The sequence below is a fragment of the Takifugu rubripes genome, chromosome 1 (assembly GCF_901000725.2).
Source record: "Takifugu rubripes chromosome 1, fTakRub1.2, whole genome shotgun sequence".
Classification (NCBI taxonomy): Eukaryota; Metazoa; Chordata; class Actinopteri; order Tetraodontiformes; family Tetraodontidae; genus Takifugu; species Takifugu rubripes.
In genome coordinates this window covers 2,939,609-2,958,455 of record NC_042285.1, presented here as the reverse complement: position 1 = coordinate 2,958,455, position 18,847 = coordinate 2,939,609, and the positions used below count along the sequence as shown (strand labels likewise).

Here is an 18,847-nt window from a genome sequence, read left to right as displayed (position 1 = left end):
AAAGTAGGACCTCCAACACCAATGTGACATTCCAGTGCATCGTTAAGGCCACGTTTGTAACATCCACTGTTATTCTGATAGTTAGCACCTCCAACTCAGTGGCGTCTACATTTGCGAACACTAATACTTTTCTAATTAAATCTTCTGTGATTTTCGGCCACCAGGTGGCGTTTGGGCTTTTCAGTACTATGTTACCAAGATGCTAACGTGCATCAATCAGATCCCAGTGTTTAACCCCTCTGGCCTTAGAGCATGTAGCATTTACATTTGACTGAAATGTGGTTCTGTTTCTATTTTAGCATGTTTTGAAACCTCTCCTCTTCCTCTTCTCTACAGGGTTTACATGGAGAGTGGATTCGCCCACAGCCCTCCACAACCCACTGTGCGCACCACCAACACAGAGGTGTGCTCCTTCACCAAGGACGATAACACGGCCTCTGGCGCCGTTGGCGTCCTGACCTACGAGCTGTTTGACATGCGAAGCCGTCACTGCAATGAGATCATAGCGATCATGTTCTCCGTCCCATTTGACTACAACTTCTACAAGAACTGGCTGTCTGTGGGCATCTTCGAGCACACGCGGGCCTGCGACGACAAGCTGTACGATCACATGTACAAATCCAAGGACTTCACTAACTTTGCGCGTCAGGAGGCCAACGGATCAGGGCTGACCTACAAGGGCAAGGCGGTGGACGTGAGGGCGTGCATGTCAGACGAGGGCAGGGCCATCATCAAACTGGAGGTGTACGACAGGATGGGCTGATGCCTTCACTGATCCTCCTTCATGTCAACACAGGCACTTTAAAGACTCAATAAAACGGCGGCTTTCTGGTCTCGTTTCTGGGTTTTTAAAGATTCGACTGTTCCCACATGATGCAGAATAAAAATGTCACTTTTGTGAAGATGAAAAATAAAATACCGCCCATTATATCTCAGCCTTAAGATGTGTTTATTCATTCTTCCCTCTTGCTCTGTATATGTGACTCTCTCGCAATACAAATATGTGGGCTTGTTAATTGAGGTATGCCATAGTAAAAAAAAAGATAAAACAATGAGGAGATGAAGTTGTTCTCTGTGCAGAAGGTGTTTCCAGACAGGTGAGACAGCAGAAAAGGGCGTGAACAGTGAAAAAATGGGATGAAGGGTTACGTGGGCGGAACAGATTTTTCACACCACAAACACGCTGAGATAATTTGGGGTGTGACTGATGCCTCCAGTGTGTGGCGATATCGCTGCAGACACACCTGGAAAACAGCATTCCTGCCTACCAGTGGGCGGGGCCTGATGTGGGCGGAGGGTTGAAGCTACTACAAACAGGTAAACTCGAAGTGAATCCAGTAGCTGGTTTACTGCAGAGCAAACCGAGATCCGGACGGTGAGTCGCTTCATTCTTTCCTCCAAACTGTGCTTAGATTCTTAGATTTCTTGTCGCACTTTTGCGTCTGCTCACAGTCAGCATGAGCGAGTCAGCGGAATCTTTGTCAGCCAATCAGAAGAGCCGAAGAAATGTCACCATTGAGATCACCAACATCACCAACGACTTCTGCCTCCTCGACCCCGTGTAAGAGCCTGGCAAGGCGACGGTGGTGAAGGCCCCGTTTGTTTGTGTTGGAGCCGCTGACTGATGCTCTCGCTCTCTCCCCAGGGTCTACCTGAAGAGCGGCAACTGCCACAGCCCGCCGCAGCCCATCGTGAGACCAATGAAAACCGAGGTGTGCAACTTCAGCAAGTCCGGCGGCTCCACCTCCGGCGCCGTTGGAGTCCTGACCTACGATGTGATCAGAAAGGGCAGCCAGAAGGCCGGGGAGAAGATAGCCATCATGTTCTCGGTGCCGTACGACTACAACCTGTACAAGAACTGGGCAGCTGTGGGCATCTACGATCAGAGCCGAGAGTGCCAAGAGGACCTGTACAAAGAAATGTACTACGAAAAGTCGGACGCATTTGCACGGGAGGAGGCCAAAGGCAGCTGCATCGTGTACAGCGGCAAAGAACTGGAAGTCCTGTGCACCATGTCCCCCTTGGGCAGGGCCATTATGAAGGTGGAGGTGTGGGACAAGTCCTACTTCTCTCAGACTCAACGCCCTTATTAATAAGCCTGAAGAGCCAGCCAAGGGTTTGTGTTGTTCCACCAGAACTTTTCACAATAAACCTTCATTGAAACGAGTGTCTGGAATCATTTTTTCATAAGGAGATCTCACAGTACTGATGATTCATCTGTTTACCTTCATCACTGTAAGAAAATGGTTTCAATCACGATTTTAACCTGCAAAAGCAACAAAGTAAAACAATAACGATTTATCTTCAACCACAGGACATAGTTGAATGTCACATTAATATTAATATGGACATGGTCTGACCATTTTGTCTAATTTAATTAGAAGGTGATTAGTAGATGAAACTAAGAAACCGTCGGCTGTCAGCACGCCCCGCATAATAGCGCCACCTGCTGGTTTAAATGAAGAAGACATGTACGTCAGCGCTGACATTGTTAGTGACAGAACAAAATTACTAATAAAATCAATCAGGTAATTTGTAAAATTTAAAATGAAACAAAAAAGGGGAAAAAAGTGGATAGCAAATCTATTGCATTATTCACTCCTGGCAATAGATTTGACAGATGCATACATAGATCTGATGCGGAACCATAAATCCTGTCAAACAAGATTCTGACTTGTTTTTCAAGCTACTGAATTGTGATGTGAGTTCGACTTTGTCTCTGGCCTGAAACACAACAGCAGACAATAAAAACCGCTGACACGGCACGACGAGAGGCTTCTTTTAACGTTGTCCATTACGACTTCAGGGAAATCTTCGTGTCAGTCTTCGTGTGTGTGTTCAGTTAGATCCAGAACACTGATCATAAAACACACTAATTATTGTTTTGAACCGTTCTCTCAGATACACCTCCAGTGTCTCCAAGGACATTTTCCTCACGTCATAACCTCTGAACTGTTTCTGTGCCGATGGGTTGATGGGGACAATGTCCTCGCTGCTGTTGCGGTCGTTGCGTCCTACAGCTGCATACGTGGGAAACGTATCCTCAAGTTCTATAGGAAGACTTGTGTTGTAATTGGGGCAGCAGTAGGCGGACCAGAGGTACTCGGGCACAGCCACACGGTGGTTCTTGAGCCAATGCTCCTCATCCTGATAAGGCATGACCCCCGTGACAATGTAAGCCTCGCCGAGACAGAATGCATCCAAAGTTCGGTTGATGGTTTGCTCCAGAATCTCCCAGGGTCCCTCATTGGAGCCACTCTTCTGAGGAACTACATTAGTGAAGGTAAAGGTGGCAGAACGATCCTCGTGTTTTTGGTGGTGCAGGCTGGGGTTCAAGTGACCCCGAGAATACGTTGAATTGTTGTAATCTGGCCCCACCGCCTGGCTCTCCACCACGTTTTGGTCCAGGGGGCCTGGAGGGAAGGGGATCATATTGCCATCAGCTCCAGAGTAAGTCAGCTGTTGTGGAGGGAAGGCCAAACAGAAGTTAGGGTTATTCTCCACATCCATACTAACAGATCCAATACCTCCCTCTAGTGGCAGAGTGAAGTCACTGCATGACGTGTATATCGTTTTGGGGGGTTTTTTCTTATATAAGCTATAACTTTCACTGGAGCCTATCCTAGCTGCATACTGGCAAAGGTAGGGTACACTCCTGGACACCAGTCTGGTACCTTTGGTCAAGAGTACATTGGCTGTGCACCTCTGAACGTGGCACCTTTCTTCCTACCAGCACCTTTCTACCTTCCAACATTTGTCTAAAACCAGGTTTGGAATCGAGAACCTTCTGCTTCTCAGCGTAGTCCCCTAAAAATTTGTTACCACCACCTCTAAAATAAAAATCCAAAGTAAATTAGTTATGCTGACGGCAATAAATGGACTGACAGAGAGGATTAATATAATGGTTATGATGGGACAAAGAATCTAGAGCAGGGGCGCCCGTGGGCACCAAGTCGCCCGCAATGACCACATGAGTCGCCCGCAAGCCCGTTCTAAAAATAGCAAAACTCGCAAGTGAGGTGCGTCTAAGAAAATGTTTTCTAATCACACCTGCATTTACATAGATTTTAAAATGACAAGGGTTTAAAAAATAAATAAAAATATAAATAAAGTGAAGGTGAACTCTGACCTAGTTCAAAGGTCAGTATTGTGCGCATGAAAGAACCTTTGCGCTTGTGGAGAATAAACTAGCGGGCAGTGAAGATGGTGAGTGGAGTGCAATTTTCTACCCCAAAAACATGGCAAAGAGAAGACAGTAAATTTATCATTTTCAAGGTGAATGGGAGGAAGAGTAATTTTTTACTACTGTGAAAGGAAGGTGTGTGTGTTGCATTTGTGGGGCGACTGTGATGACGGCGAAGCAGCACAATGTGGAGCAACGCTTAACTACGCCTCATGAAAGCTACAATGCTAATGCTAACTACCCACACTCTACAGTCAGAAGGCCCATAAGCTAAAAAGTGTGTTTATAAAATGTAACAGATTTTGAGCAGAATTGCAGTAGATTTGTTCAGTTAAGATTTATTCAATATGAAAGTTAATTGTTTTAAATGTTGCATACATTTTTAAAACATGGTTCAACATAGTTTATGAATTGTTAAAATGGTTTAGTTTCTTATGGTTGAAAGGGTCTGGTGAAAACTAGACATTTTTTTTCTGATCAAATGTAGAAGTGATCATATGCTGAGATTAATAATAATAAAGTGTTGAATATTGATCTTTTCTGTGACCCACTCTCAAGTTATTGATACACACACACACAATTTGTTATTTTAGAGAAGTGTGTCAAGCGGTAGCCCTTCACACGACTCGGTACCCATGACGTAGCTCTTGGTTTCAAAAAGGTTGGTGACCCCTGATCTAGACAGACTGGTTATCCTAGGACAGAAACAATTAATGAGCTGGTTAAACCGGGACAGAGAGGATATATTGTCATATTGTAATGTTTGGGAAATAAATCAATAAGACAAATCAAACTTCTTTATTGATGAGATTGTTTGGATGAAGCTGAATTGATTCTTCTTAGTTTTAGAGTCATCATTTTCACCAGCTGGTAAAAATACAAACGCACTCGAATTTGACTGATGAACAGTCACCAGGATTATATTCCAGACATTAACTCATTAATTTTGAAAAAAAAGCTCAAACCAAATCATAGATCTGCTCACCTGTGGCTCAAACTTCCACGACGCCCTGGGTCTCTTTCCCTCAGGCACTGAGTAGATATAGGCCGAGAACCACGGCGAACGCCGCGGTCGGCTGTACAGTGACGCAAAGCGGTACTGGTTGAAGTAACGCTGGCAGATTGGGCTCCCAATCAGACCTTTCGGAGGCCATGACTTGTAGAAGAAATGCAGGCATGGAGTGAAATCTCCAACATCTGCTTTACCAGGACACCAGAGTCCAATAAAGATCAGGAAGAACACAACCAGGGTGCAGCAACGTGACATGTTGGTATTTGGACAAGGAACTGCAGCAGAGCCTGATCCACACAAGCGTGGTTCCTTCTGCAGGATCATGTGACTGAAAGCAGAAGCAGCCTGAAAACAAGTTTCATGCTTTTCAACTTAGAGTTCACTTGTTCACAATCGGGTGGGAAATTTTAACGCCAATTTGAATACGCCAATACGAATGTATTTGTCTTATTCATCGCCAGAGGACAAAGTCAATCTGTCCTGTAGCTTTCCTGGAGAGAAAACTATTTTTAACTGTGGTAAACCGTCTGAGGGACACAATAAATGTTAAATATTTTAACATATAAATATTTGCACGGACCCTGAACCTCCTCTACAGCAGGGGGTAGTGACAACAGTTACTGTTCTCTTTGAGCAGCACAGAGGGGGCGGAGCCTCTTCTCTGCTGATCATAAAGTTGCTTTGTCTAGACTCCGCCCCCTCATTGTGTAAGCAACAGTGAGGAGTTGGTGTGAATATCTGTCTCTGCAGCTGCTGCGAATCATTGGAGGTAGGATGAAAATGTGTTCCTGCCACTGGCAAAGATGGAAAATGTGCATGTAATTCTTTGCTGCTTGGCCAGATCTTTGGATCTTCTCAGCTGCACACTAGAGGGTTGTGTTCTCCTGGCAGGGAGTGGATGGAGGCAAAAGGTTCCCTGGAAAACCCTGAAGAATGCAAATGAACCGCTTAGCGAGTTTGGAATGAGTTAATCTGCGTTTTCCAATGTACTTTCTCCTGTACTTCAATTTTTTCAGGGTTTCTGGATTGACCTGCACCAACTGAACCTCAATTATGTGAAATACAATTTGAAACCTTTAAAAAAGACCCACAGACATTATCATGTTTTTTGCTAATTATTGTTAAAATACCTGTAAAAACTTTTCACATGTTTGTGTTGTAGTTTGGACGTCATCCATGAGGGGCCTCTCAGCTGTCTCACTCACTGTCCTGCTGGTGGGTGTGTCCCTCATAGCAAGTCCAAGTGTCCATGGAGGAAAAATTCTGGTGTTCCCTGTGGATGGCAGCCACTGGGTCAACATGAACCTCATTGTTCAGAGCCTCCACGCCAGGGGTCACGAAGTCACCGTTGTCCGCACTTCTACCAGCTGGTACATTAAAGAAATCGCACCGCATTACCGCTCCATCACCATCAGCCTGCCAGAAGCTATTTGCATTGAAGAGCCCAACTTCTTTCATAGCTTCCTGTCTGAGATGCTGAAAATCCAAAAAGACGGAGGAGCCCTTAGCTTTGTGAGGTTCTACTGGGAGGTTCTTACTACTCTGTCAGTGATCCACCAGCAAGCCAGCATGATGGGGGTAGAAATATTCAAGAATAAGACTCTGTTACAAAGTCTTCACGACACTGAGTTTGATGTGGTTCTCATTGATCCAGGGTTACCTGTGGGAGTTCTGGTGGCTCATGAGCTGAAATTGCCAACTGTGTTTAATGTGAGATGGGTCACTGCTGGAGATGGCCATTTTGTGGTAGCCCCTTCTCCCACATCCTATGTTCCAATTTCAGGAAATGCCATGTCAGACAGGATGACTTTTGCACAGAGACTTAAAAACACATTGTACTACTTCCTCAACACATGCATTGACAGGTACGTCGTGTGTCCTCATTACGACAGACTTGTAGAGAAGTTCTTTGGTTCAGATGTGAATTTTTATCATCTTTTACAAAGTGCAGACCTCTGGCTCATCAGGGTGGATTTCGTCTTTGAATTCCCTCGACCCACCATGCCGAACGTTGCCTATATTGGCGGTTTTCAGTGTAAGCCTTCAGAGCCATTATTGTCAGAGCTGGAGGACTTTGTTCAGAGTTCAGGAGAGTACGGCTTTGTTCTGATGTCTCTCGGTACCCTTGTCCAAGGTCTGCCTCTAGAAATCACCTCAGAAATCGCTGCTGCCTTTGCACAAATTCCTCAAAAAGTGATATGGAGACACACTGGGAAAAGCCCCAAAAACCTGGGTAACAACACCTTCCTGGTGAAATGGCTGCCCCAGAACGATCTCCTAGGCCATCCAAAGATTAAAGCCTTTGTTGGTCATGGTGGCACCAATGGGATCTATGAGTCTATCTACCACGGAGTTCCGATGATCGGGATACCACTTCTTTTCGACCAGTTTGAGAATGTCTTGAGACTGGAGGTGCGAGGAGCTGCCAAAGTAGTGCACGCAACAGAACTCACACGGCAGAAGTTTTTAGAAGTATTACAGGAAGTCCTCACTAACCCATCCTACAGGGAGAACATGAGGCACCTCTCAGCTCTGCATCGGGATAAACCGATGCATCCTCTGGACACGGCTCTTTTCTGGATTGAGTTTGTCATGAGGCACAAAGGAGCCTCACACTTACGCTCCGAATCCTACAGGATGCCGTGGTATTCCTATCATTCTGTGGATGTGGGAGGCTTTGCACTAGCAGTCGCATTCATGATGACAGTTTTTGTAGTTGGATCATTAAAATTCCTTTGTTTTTCCAGAAAAAAAAAATCAAAGCAGGATTAGTGACATAAGATGGTGGGCAATCTTTGGTGATCTACAGTAATCAACTAAAGTATGGATGGGACCGATCTGCTCCAGTATTGGTATCATATTGATTCCAACATAATTTATTCAAATTTCCGATCATTGTGTTATGTCGGTGCTTTAATGTTGTCTGCTGAAATGACTCCATGAGTGATTCCTGATGGCTATTTAGATAAAATTAGAATAATGACCCAAACAAAAATGTTAACTCAAATCATATATCTAACCTACCACTTAAAAGAGAGATTTTTCTAGAGATTTCTAAGACACACAAACGTACCTTTTTCTTGATTTTTTTTTCCCCTCTTCCTCTTTCTTCGACAGTACGTTTTTGCAAGATCAACTTGTTTTGTTTTTTAAGTTATTCACTCTTGGGTTCTCCCAGGTGTTTAGTGCGCTTATGCCTGGGGCTAACTCTGAAGCTCAAAAATCTGAAAAAGCACCATAGGAATCACCTCTGGATTCTTACCTCAGGTTGCCTTTATGAACCTTATGACAGCCTCATATATAATAAATAATAATGGTAATATTAATAACGAAGCAAGCAGAGCTCTTGCATCAGAATAGTAGCATGCAAAATTAATATCCAAATTCAGGTATTGGGATCAGATAGGAAGTGAAAAATTGTGGATCGGTGCATCCCTAAACTAAAGACAATAACATTCAACTGAGAGTCAAAGTGCTAGTTTTGCATTTCGCTAACGTTGGCCGACAAAATTAGGGGTTTACTCACTAGGAGCCTACAACACTACAACAGTTGATTTGCACTGAACTGGTAGTTTAATTAACAAGGACCCACAATCAAAACAAAATTTTTAATCAGGCATTCTTGACATCTCTGATTTGGTTTATGTTCTCTTAAGCTATCAGGTCGCTCAGTGTTTTATGAATACATGAATGGTTCAGGATGAAAGGATTTTGATTTTTTATTATTATTGTTCTTTGCAAAAGCTATTGTAATCTAGATTTTGTTTTTTTCTGTAGACATTAATGAAAATAATTAAATTTTAAAAAAAACTCTAATAAATGCAAAAGGTTTTTGAAAAATTTTGTTGTCCCAATACCATACTATTTTATACCATTTTAAATGGTATAAAATAGGGTAAAAATGGCCCCTTTGATGTCAGAATTTTTATACTGATGATCAGAAATGACAACTATCTTATCTGATACTTGATTTATTGAATATTTGAAATAAGTAATGTAAATATACAGTGCCCCTGTCTGCAGTGGATTATATTTTTATCAATAAACAGACATTTGGAGCAGACTCCCACTAGACTATATCATGAGTGCAGATTTGTGGTGCTGGAGGTCACAGACAACTTCCATATCATCAGGTAAAGCAGAACAGGGATGAGACTGATGGGGATGAGGGTGAGGGCGACCACCAGACCTTCAGGAGCGTCCTCCAGATGAACCTCTTCTTTGGAGCAGTTGTGGAAGTAGAGAGAGTGAATGTGCAGGAAATATTCCTGCACATCTGGGTTTGGATAAAAACAGCTGTAGTAACTGGATAGTATTTCCAGACACTGGGCCATCCTGTAGTATGGGCTGTCAAGAAGTTCACAGATGATCAAATTAATTGTTAGCAGTAAATACAGGATCAATAGGAAACTCTAATATTACAAATATTCTGTATTGATGTTTTTTAACAGTGATTTCATAAGATTAAGATTTGCTCGTGTTTTTCATCATTCTGAAACTCTTCAGTTACAAGCAAGAGCTCTTGTACTGGGAGGAACACAGCCTGGTAACTAAAACTGAGAGTGTTGTGGGCAAACTATTTCCTGTTAGAACATAAACACACCAGTCTCTGCACACACTCGGGGAACAGCCCCCCTCTCTGCCACAAGTTTGGCTGATGGATATTTCCCAGTACCATTTAAAAGCTGGTATCTCACCGGTATCTAAACAGCAGTCTAGTTTCACTTTCCGGTCGACAAAGCTTAAAAGTCACTAAATATTTATTTAATTTTAATCTAAGTTATTAACTTCTCAGTACTTCATTAAGCCAATGTTGGGCTGTAATTTGTCGTATTTTAAAATGATATACAAACGTACTTAAATGCATCCCCCAAAATGAATAAAGTTTTATGTTATGCTAGGATTATTTAAACTTCTGTCTCCCCAAAACAAGTAAACAGCCGCCATCTTTGGAGCGGGTGATTGCTGTTTTCTGTGTGAAGTCAGAATTGCTACAGCAGTCTGACAGTCAAAGCTGTGAACAAAAAACCTTTGGGCAGAGAGGGGTTTGCTGTAAATGATAAAGCAGATTTAATGTGTGAAAGTTCATGTGAAATGTCTGTGATATTTTATCTGGAACATTCTATGTATGAACTTTCTCCCCATGATGAAAATCAGGGTATCAAAAATTTTTGTAAATTTCTGAAATCTAACAAACAGACAAGACAGAGGCGTAAAAATTCATCCTAAAAATTATATTCAAATCACGTCGTCTACAAAACAGTTTAGTTGACTCTTCTCTCCTTTTACTTTTTGAAAAACTTGGATGAAATTTCAGTCATCACCAGAAAATAGAAAAAAAAAACAACTAAAGCTTTGTGGCTGTTTTTGTTCATACCTGATAACATTTGGCAGTAAACACCAGTTTTCTGGGCCGAGAGATGACATTTCAACTTGGAAAGGGACGCCACAGTGTAAGTGGCTGCCCTCCACCAGCGCCTCCTGGTTACATTCTAGAAATAAACGTGGATACTCCGGGTCCTGAAAGCTCTCTGCAAAATAAAACAAAACTCAGAAATCTGAGAATGATTATCAATCCACATGATTTGTGCTATCAGAGGTGTCCGAGCTGATTTAGTCTCTGACTTATTTCAGCTTTTTTTGCACAAAAGGGAAATGTTTTTGACATTTCTGATGCTTAAGTGCAGGAAATGTGAAGCTGCTGATAAGGATGCCAGTTTCCTGCTTTAAAAGAAAAAAGTCTCACCATCTTCTTCTGTGATGTCAGATGTTTTGTTGTTCTTTAGTTCTTCCTCCATTTCTTCCCACCCATCCTTTTTTAAAGTAAACGTTGCATTTGTGGGTTCCACTGTTGCTGCAGGCAAAATTCAGCATTTTTCCCGGTTAACAAGTTAATGTTTTAAAATCCTCAAAATTAATTACGCATTACTGGCTAAATTAATTTGTAATTAAAAAGCATTAACTTGATGTTGATATCGTTATTTAAAATAAAACCAATATTTATGTTTAAATCAATCAATTAATAAACTCTCGGTTAAATAAGACTATATTTGTGTTTTTTCAGGAAATGTTACAATTTAAAGATTTTCTAGCTTGTTTTGCATTATTTGCACAAGTTACAGAAAATAATGAACCTTTCATCTTCAACGTGAAGAAGGTGTTTTATCAATTAAATTGAGTATGAAATGAGTTCACTTGAATAATCCATGTGGAGCAGACTGCAAGTGTGAAGTCTCACTGTTGAGCAGGTTGAAAGTTTGATTCCCCTCAAACGTCCCTTGTGTATTTTGTGTTTCCGTCACATCTGTGGACACAAATCAGGCTGTTCTCAGATCAGCCGTCAGCTGTTCCATCTCCTTCTTCAGCGCCACAAACAGAAATCCAACCCAAACGTTTCAATTTGTAAACTTACCGACAACTAGAAGAGAGAGGAGGAGGAAGCAGATCATGGCGGCGGCGATGACGGGAACAATGATAACCTTGACTGACCTCCGGTCATTCTGGAGCTGTGAGCGAGAACAGCGAGGCTTCGCCAGCAAACTAGCCCATCCTTCTTTATTAGTGGGTGTGGGTGTGTGTGTGTGTGGCCGATTTTAGTTGGGTAACTTGCTCTGTAATTAACTCTAATGCTTGACTCTGAAGTCTTCAAAGCAAAAAAAAAAATCCTCACCAATTATGGATGAAAATCTGAAATACAACATAAAGTATTGATCATCGTACATAAAACAAACATGTAAAAAGGGAAACATTAAGACTATTCCAGCATGTTTAAAAGTCATATAGCTGTGTGTTGGACCACATTTGAAGACAAGATTCAGATCAGAACATTGTTGGTTTGCTTGGTTCAACAAATCTTCAGAAGATTTGATCTGAAGAGGAAGTGCGAGTTTGTCCCCCTCCCCATTACGTGCCTGTAGGGTTCTAGTTTATCTGGCTCATGGGCAGCTGTAGCTGCCCCAGTTCCTCCCTCCTGTGGAAGCTGTGAGCAAGAAACAGCTCCTCAGATCTGCTGATCAGGTTTATGACAAATCAGCTGATTCTTCAAATGCGACATGAAATTTGAGCCCGACAAGGTTTTAAGGTGGAGCTCATGTGCATGTTTGAGACTTAAGCGGCCACAGGTGCCACACAAGCCTCGCTCTTAGGTCTAGAGACGTGACGAGACGTGCACACCCACTCCTCTGATTAACTTTGTTCTTTTACATCTGCTTATGTAAAAAGAGGATAATAAATGTCAGAAGACAACATAGTATAGTATAAACCAAGGAGAGCAGCAACATGTTTAGCCTGCGGCTACAGACAGCTACATATAGACACGTACATATGGATATAGTTCAAGTCTAAAAATTCAGCATGTTTGACACCTTAATTTAACACATTCGGACCTGAAACTGCCCTCCAACACATACAGTCTCATTTCCTGTTTCAGTTCTCATTCATGACATTTCCAGGCACATTTTCCAGGAAAACACTGAATCATAACTTTAAAAAAAAAAAAAAAAATTGATGTTGTTGCAGTTTGATGCCGGGGGTTCTTCTTCCTGACCCCACCCTAAAGTATTTTTTAAATTTAATTTTATGACGATCACTTCTAGGCTCGTTGTTTGTCTATTTGGAGTAATAAATGTGTTTTTGTTGTTAATTTAAATGCTGTGTTTTTGCAGTGTAATCCAGAGTTGTCTTGGGGTGCAACAAACTACCCTCGTGAAGTTTCTTGGAACCCGACAAATGAACAGTTTCTGGGTGGATCATATCATAGAGGTTGTTCTGGTAGTAGAGGGGGTGCTAGGATACCTTCACAGCAGTGCCGAGGTACTTTTGAGCAAGGTACCACACTCCAAAATGCTCACATAGGGCCAGATAATGTTGAGAATTGTCTTTATCTTGTTATGTGTTTCACCATATGTTTCTGTCTTCTCTTAGAAGTTAGGCAAGGTAGACTCATTGGTAAATGTAATAAAGAACAGAGACATTCCATTTGCAGGATTGTTGTTTGTTCTATTGTTATCTCAGGAGCCAGTCAGGCAGGGGGTGTCAAACACTCATTGTAAATGGGACATCAGGGGGGTTGATGATCACATTTGCATGAAGAATGGGATCTGGCCACCTGGGAAAACAATGGAAAAGAAGAACTCTACCAACACCAAATGGGACTGGAGGAAGAGGATGAGGACATCTCAGCAGGGGATCTGGATTGGATTGCATGAACATTGTGAATTTGCATGTGTGTGACTATAAAGGACTGGGCCAAGGGATAGTTAGGTTGTCAGACTTCGTGCCCTGACAATTGACTCTGTTGTTGCTAGGGTTATGAACTGGCCCGGAGCTCTGTAATATTTGTATCTGGAATTGGTTCTATTGTTAAATACATTTTGAAATTGGTACTTTTCTTCTCGAAGTCTTCATTCAAAGAACACGCGGATCGGCAGCTACACTTGAAAGGTATCGCGATCCAACAATAATGAGCTGGGGGCTCTCTCATGGAGATGGGGTAGGATCCAGTTCCCGTGATCCCAAAATGGGATATAGTGGTCAAGAAAGGAAAGGAAGTGTGTATATCGCCTTCTGTCATGAGTAGTTTTGTCCAAAATAGAGAACAACTATCAGTGAATGAGAATTAATAATAATTAATCTAAATGATTTTAACTGTTTGACATCCTTGGTTTATTTAATTTTCAGAAGATAAAAGGTTCAGGTTGAACTTGGATTACAGGTTAAGGGTAGTTCAAGACTTTCCCAGTGTTAAGATGAGCTACACTGACAAAAACAAGCTGCCGGGGGCCTGAAAACCACAGACTGGATTAACAACACACACCAGCTGTCACATTCACACACACTGAAACCAGCGCACACATACACACTCGTACACCTGCACATAACCCTGCCCATTCCGACTAACCCTAACCTAAACCCAATTTTAATATCAACCTTGAAACCATGGAAAAACCTTTGAAATTGCAGAGTCCAGCAAAATGGTCTCATATCACAAACATGGACCTACTTTGCAGAAGGATTGTTACGGTACTCGATATGCAATAAAGGTGAACACACGCACACACACACATATTATTACTCCATATTGTAAAAACTGTTAAATGTTTATCCCCCATATTCATAACACCTCGGAGCAGTTTCGGACTGGACTTGTGATCAGATCGAGCGAGATCAGTTTGTTAAATGAGTCAGATTGTGATCTTGTTTGCCAACACTTGCATCTCCTCAGTGTTTCATCAAAGTCAGCAGCAGAGCATGTGGCAGCAGCGACAGCACCAGATGCTGAGGCGTGTTGAGGTTATCGAGGTCAGCGAACCCAGTATCTGTTTCACTGGCTGAACGTGGCGCTCGTGCTGTTTTTAAGGGTGTTGCCCTGCCAGGTCTGAGGCAGAGACGCGACCAGAGGTGTGGATATGTGGAACTCCTCAAACAGACCAGGTACAGTCAGCTCCGAGTACCATCGCTCCAGTACTGGTATTTGATTCTGCTTTGTTGTTCTTCTTCTCCTCTGAGTTCTCGAGCAAATTCCTTCTGACATTCTGACACAAGTTATGATTAATTAGGTTTTTATCATTTATCATGAGTATCAACAATGGCTTGGAAACAGTCATTTTTATGCATTTATACATTTAAAAATTGCAGATAATTATTATTTATTTATTCCTTTTCATTCCAATTTAATGTTACGGTGTGATACTCAGAATTACAGCTACTCATCTAATAGACAAAATAATTAAAATGTCACAAAAACTAAACTATAGATATTTAAGTTGAAAGATTATATTGCAACTGTTTTTAGTGTAATTTTTTTTTTTTTAAATACCGGTATATGGAAATAACATCTGATGACAGACGTGGATTAAAACTCAGCCGTTAAAGTTAAAAAAAGGGTAAATAAAGTGCATTTATTTAAAGTTATTTTATTTTTATTATTCGTTTTATTTTATTTATTATTTTTATTATTAGTGTTTGAAATTGTGCTATAAAAATGGGATGGAGTTAAGTCACAGTTTGCAGATAACAGTAAGAATCAAAGCGGTTGATGGTTTAAATTCTCTTGTCACTTTCATATTGATATTACACTGTTAAAAACAACAAGAATATATAAATACAATAACACAGAGCATATATATATATATATATATATAAGGATCTGCATTACATATCAACATTTTACTTTGTATTCATGCGACTTTACGAATTTTCTTAAACTTTTTATTGTTTTAACTGCACGTGTGTTCATATATATAAATATTAAATGTCAACTGGACTGGGTTTCTTCTCTTGAAGATATTTCGCCTTCTATAGATAGAAGGATATATGGCTAGAAGGCGAAACGTCTTCAAGAGAAGAAACCCAGTCCAGTTGACATAGAAAACTACCTTGGATACAATGTCCTGGATGATTGAGAATCTACACAGACAAATATTAAATGATTACCGGTACACCTTATCAACATATGAAATTCAAGCACAATTTAATTTACCTTTGCAGCTCCACAGACTTTGTGCCTATTTTAACAACTTGCTGTCTAGATAAAAATAAAGAACTCCACACGTGTTTCTTACCTCTCAGGACTTCCTCCGCGCCTCCGTCGTCTAAATCTTGAATCTGTATTTGAACTAGCTCTCAGTCTGAGGACGAGCTCCGCAGCTCCAACTGCCCCGGACTGAGAGCTAAAAGGATTCATGCAGACAGTGAAAGCCTTCTATAAAGGTGTTGGCACGCGACGCTGACTGATCTGGAGACCTCCACGCTGCCCACGGTTTCCCCTGTGCCAACAACCTAGTGTCAGTGTCACGCAAGCTGCTGCGAAATGACTCAAAGATCACAAAAAACAGTCAAAGCGAGCCGTGAAGCAGACGCTTGTAACAGTTCTGGCTGGTTTCGAAGACTTGGTGCTTTCTGATATCATGAGAGGAGCAGTTAAAAGTTTAAAGTTTTACTTACTTTTACTCAAGTTGCGCTGATGAGGTCACCCGTGTTGGTCGAATATGGTCGCGGCCAGAGACAGTGAAGCCATGTTTCCGTGGGTGTCTGACAGGTGTTTATGTCTCAGCAGTCATGGATATCAGCGACCTCGACGATTCAAACTTCTCCTTCTGGAACATCGGCGGCGCCCTGGAGTTCAGCGATAACGACTTTGAGGACAATTCAAACTTCAGCGATAACGACCTCTACTCCGACTGGTGCGATCCTGACGAGCACAAGTTCACCATCAAAACCTTCCAGGCGTGCGTCTTCAGCGTAATCTTCACGCTGGGTGTGGTCGGGAACGGCCTCGTCATCACCACCTTTGTCGCCTACCGCTGCGTCCGTCTGCGATCCATGACCGACGTCTTCCTGCTCCACCTCGCGCTGGCTGACCTGCTGTCGCTCCTCATGCTTCCTTTACAGGCCATTGACACTCACCGGACCCTCCCCGTGTATCTGTGCAAAGTCATGCGTGCCGGCTACGCTGTGAACCAGTACAGCGGGCTGCTGCTGCTGGCGTGCATCAGTGTCGACCGTTACCTGGTGGTGGTGCACGCTCAGGTCATGCATCATCTGCGGAAGTGGATATTTAGAGTCGGGATGCTGACAGCTTTGGGGGTTTGGGCCGTCGCGGTGATCTTGAGCCTTCCAGAAATCCTTTTCTCCGGTGTTTCTGGGAGCGGAGTTGATGCGTATTGCGGCGTGTTGGGTCAGGCAGCCAAGATGGCCGCTAGGGCGGCCATCATTGGCGTCTTCTGTTTGTCCTTCCTTGTAATGGTGACCTGCTATACTTTGATCGCCAAGGTGCTGTGGGAAGGTCAGGCGCAGCGGCGGGGGAAGCAGTGGCAACGACAGCGCACCTTGAAGCTGATGTTGGCGCTGGTGCTTCTGTTCCTGGCGTTCCAGCTCCCGTACACGGTGGTCCTGCTGCAGAGATTGGCCGGGGAATTCCGCGGCCTGCTGCTGGAGTATGTCACGTGCACACTCGCCTACGCCCGCTGCTGCCTCAACCCCATCCTTTACGCGCTGGTGGGCGTGCGTTTTCGTAACGATGTGTTGAGGCTCATGCACAGCGCGGGCCGCTCTTGTGGATGCAAGCCAGTGCCACATATTACGAGCTCTATATCCCCGTCCTCGCCCGCTCTCACCATGCTCTCGGTTGGGCCGTCGGCGTATTCTGAACGAGTTTTTTTCAGCAGTGATGCGGTTGCTAGCAACAAATAATCTAGCGTTCATGCTGGAGTGTGTAGAAACTACAGACGGTATTCACAAGCATCCTTTGTGGTTTTGTTATGATTTGTTGTATCACCAATAATCCAGCAAATCAGCAGCCAGCTGACATCATATCCTGAAGTGAAAGAATGACTGAATCGGCTGTTTCTAATGGCTTTAATAGGAATCTTTTAGTTTGTGTGTGTTCCTACAGCATCTCCACCAGCTTAATGAAAGACGGATCAGATAAAACAGGAAAACCCTGGGATCGTTTTAACTTGTTTTATTAGATGGTTTATTCCATAAAATATGCCAAACTGATTTTCCAGAAGATCACATTGAAGATCACAACTGACGAATTTCTCTGCCTGCATCGTTTCACCAACTCTACTTTTTAGTCATGTGGTCTGTGAATTTTTTAATCTAGTTGGTTGCTGTATTGATATGATTTATATTTCCAGAAAGGTGCTTCTCTGAAATGAGTTCGTAGTTTAATGTGTGGCAAAAAAACAAACTGCTTGAAATATGCTATGTGACCACTAGAGGCCACTGTACTCAAGACTTGCTTTGTCAGTATTTTAGAAAATCATTTTAACATTTTTAGTTGGTAAAGATTTATTCAACATGTGCTTGTTTTAATTATACTTACTTTTTATCTTTAAAAGCAAAATATTGCAGCTTTTTGACCTTTGTGCCCATTAATGCTTGAGTAAAATACCACCATGTAAAAAAGTTATTAATCATGTTTTTGATTTTAAGTTATTTTGTCAATTTGTTCAGAAAGGTTACTTTGAAATGTGGACTATAAATACATGTTGTTCATGACGTAATCTTTAACTGTCGCGTGAATAGTGAAAAGATGAAAAAAACTCGAGTCAACAATTAAAACACAAAAATAAGTAGATAAAGTCAAAAGGTAAAATAAATTCTGTAATTATTTTGTGTTTTTACCAACATTAAAACTGTTTTAAACTTGACTCGGGTGAAGGAATCGCCTTTATTCTGTCCCACAATCACTATCTTTACTCTGTCTCCCCTCTGTGTGTCTCACCTGTGGGCTGCTGACCAGGTGTGGCCTCACATCCAGGTATCAGTATGACATTCATCATTTATTAACCTCCACCTTCCAGTAACAGTCCACCATTTCCGGCCCCTCGTCACACAGGTCTCAGAAGTTACATCATTGCAACCTATGATTGTGATTAAGTGTGTGATCCGCTTTAGCAGCTAAGGAATTAAGAGAGTTTCTGATTGCGCAACACCGCAGAATAAACACAGATTAGAAAACATTTTCAGATGTATGAAGTACCATCTGATAAAGTCTGAGGAAGTAGAGGGTTGTTTTTTATAAAACTGCTGGAAAAAAATTACTGATTGTTAGAAAATGTTCAAATTAGTATAAACTAAATGAAAATATATCAGAATTTTGTCAAAACCTCCTGAAACTTCCAAGATTGAACAAGGAAAGTCGG

At 42.1% G+C, this 18,847-nt stretch overlaps 4 protein-coding genes, 1 long non-coding RNA gene and 1 pseudogene across 9 annotated transcripts; 3 read left to right on the top strand and 3 right to left on the bottom strand.

Annotated features, from left to right (window-relative positions):
• The first annotated feature begins 1,254 nt into the window (after positions 1-1,254).
• Positions 1,255-2,167, top strand: LOC105417045 (DELTA-stichotoxin-Hcr4a-like). Of its 2 annotated transcripts, XM_011608385.2 has the most exons (3): positions 1,266-1,375; positions 1,453-1,561; positions 1,646-2,167. In XM_011608385.2, the coding sequence occupies exons 2-3, from the start codon at positions 1,458-1,460 to the stop codon at positions 2,091-2,093; spliced, it is 552 nt and encodes a 183-aa protein (XP_011606687.1). In that variant the 5' UTR covers positions 1,266-1,375; positions 1,453-1,457; the 3' UTR covers positions 2,094-2,167. The 2 variants fall into 2 exon arrangements, with proteins under 2 accessions (XP_011606631.1, XP_011606687.1); XM_011608329.2 differs by having other exon boundaries at positions 1,255-1,561.
• A 404-nt stretch (positions 2,168-2,571) lies between these two features.
• LOC101066472 (endonuclease domain-containing 1 protein-like) lies at positions 2,572-5,530 on the bottom strand. Its single transcript, XM_003961103.3, has 2 exons — positions 5,169-5,530; positions 2,572-3,459 (listed from the first exon to the last, which is right to left on the bottom strand). Exons 1-2 carry the CDS (start codon positions 5,517-5,519, stop codon positions 2,839-2,841), a joined length of 972 nt encoding a protein of 323 aa, XP_003961152.2. The 5' UTR covers positions 5,520-5,530; the 3' UTR covers positions 2,572-2,838.
• LOC101066692 (UDP-glucuronosyltransferase 1-2 pseudogene) lies at positions 4,198-8,313 on the top strand (annotated as a pseudogene).
• A 476-nt stretch (positions 8,314-8,789) lies between these two features.
• Positions 8,790-11,765, bottom strand: LOC101077384 (receptor activity-modifying protein 3). Of its 2 annotated transcripts, XM_003961068.3 has the most exons (5): positions 11,608-11,765; positions 11,434-11,499; positions 10,942-11,049; positions 10,573-10,726; positions 8,790-9,542 (listed from the first exon to the last, which is right to left on the bottom strand). In XM_003961068.3, the coding sequence occupies exons 1-5, from the start codon at positions 11,642-11,644 to the stop codon at positions 9,275-9,277; spliced, it is 633 nt and encodes a 210-aa protein (XP_003961117.2). In that variant the 5' UTR covers positions 11,645-11,765; the 3' UTR covers positions 8,790-9,274. The 2 variants fall into 2 exon arrangements, with proteins under 2 accessions (XP_003961117.2, XP_011606806.2); XM_011608504.2 differs by lacking the exon at positions 11,608-11,765 and having other exon boundaries at positions 11,330-11,459.
• Positions 11,766-14,492: 2,727 nt separating this feature from the next.
• Positions 14,493-18,729, top strand: ccr10 (chemokine (C-C motif) receptor 10). Of its 3 annotated transcripts, none has more exons than XM_029835897.1 (2): positions 14,493-14,627; positions 16,249-18,729. In XM_029835897.1, exons 1-2 carry the CDS (start codon positions 14,603-14,605, stop codon positions 17,385-17,387), a joined length of 1,164 nt encoding a protein of 387 aa, XP_029691757.1. In that variant the 5' UTR covers positions 14,493-14,602; the 3' UTR covers positions 17,388-18,729.
• Positions 14,605-16,213, bottom strand: LOC115253295 (uncharacterized). The gene is made up of 3 exons (XR_003891604.1): positions 16,140-16,213; positions 15,758-15,961; positions 14,605-14,728 (listed from the first exon to the last, which is right to left on the bottom strand). It is a non-coding gene; the product is annotated as an uncharacterized lncRNA (long non-coding RNA).
• Positions 18,730-18,847: the final 118 nt, after the last annotated feature.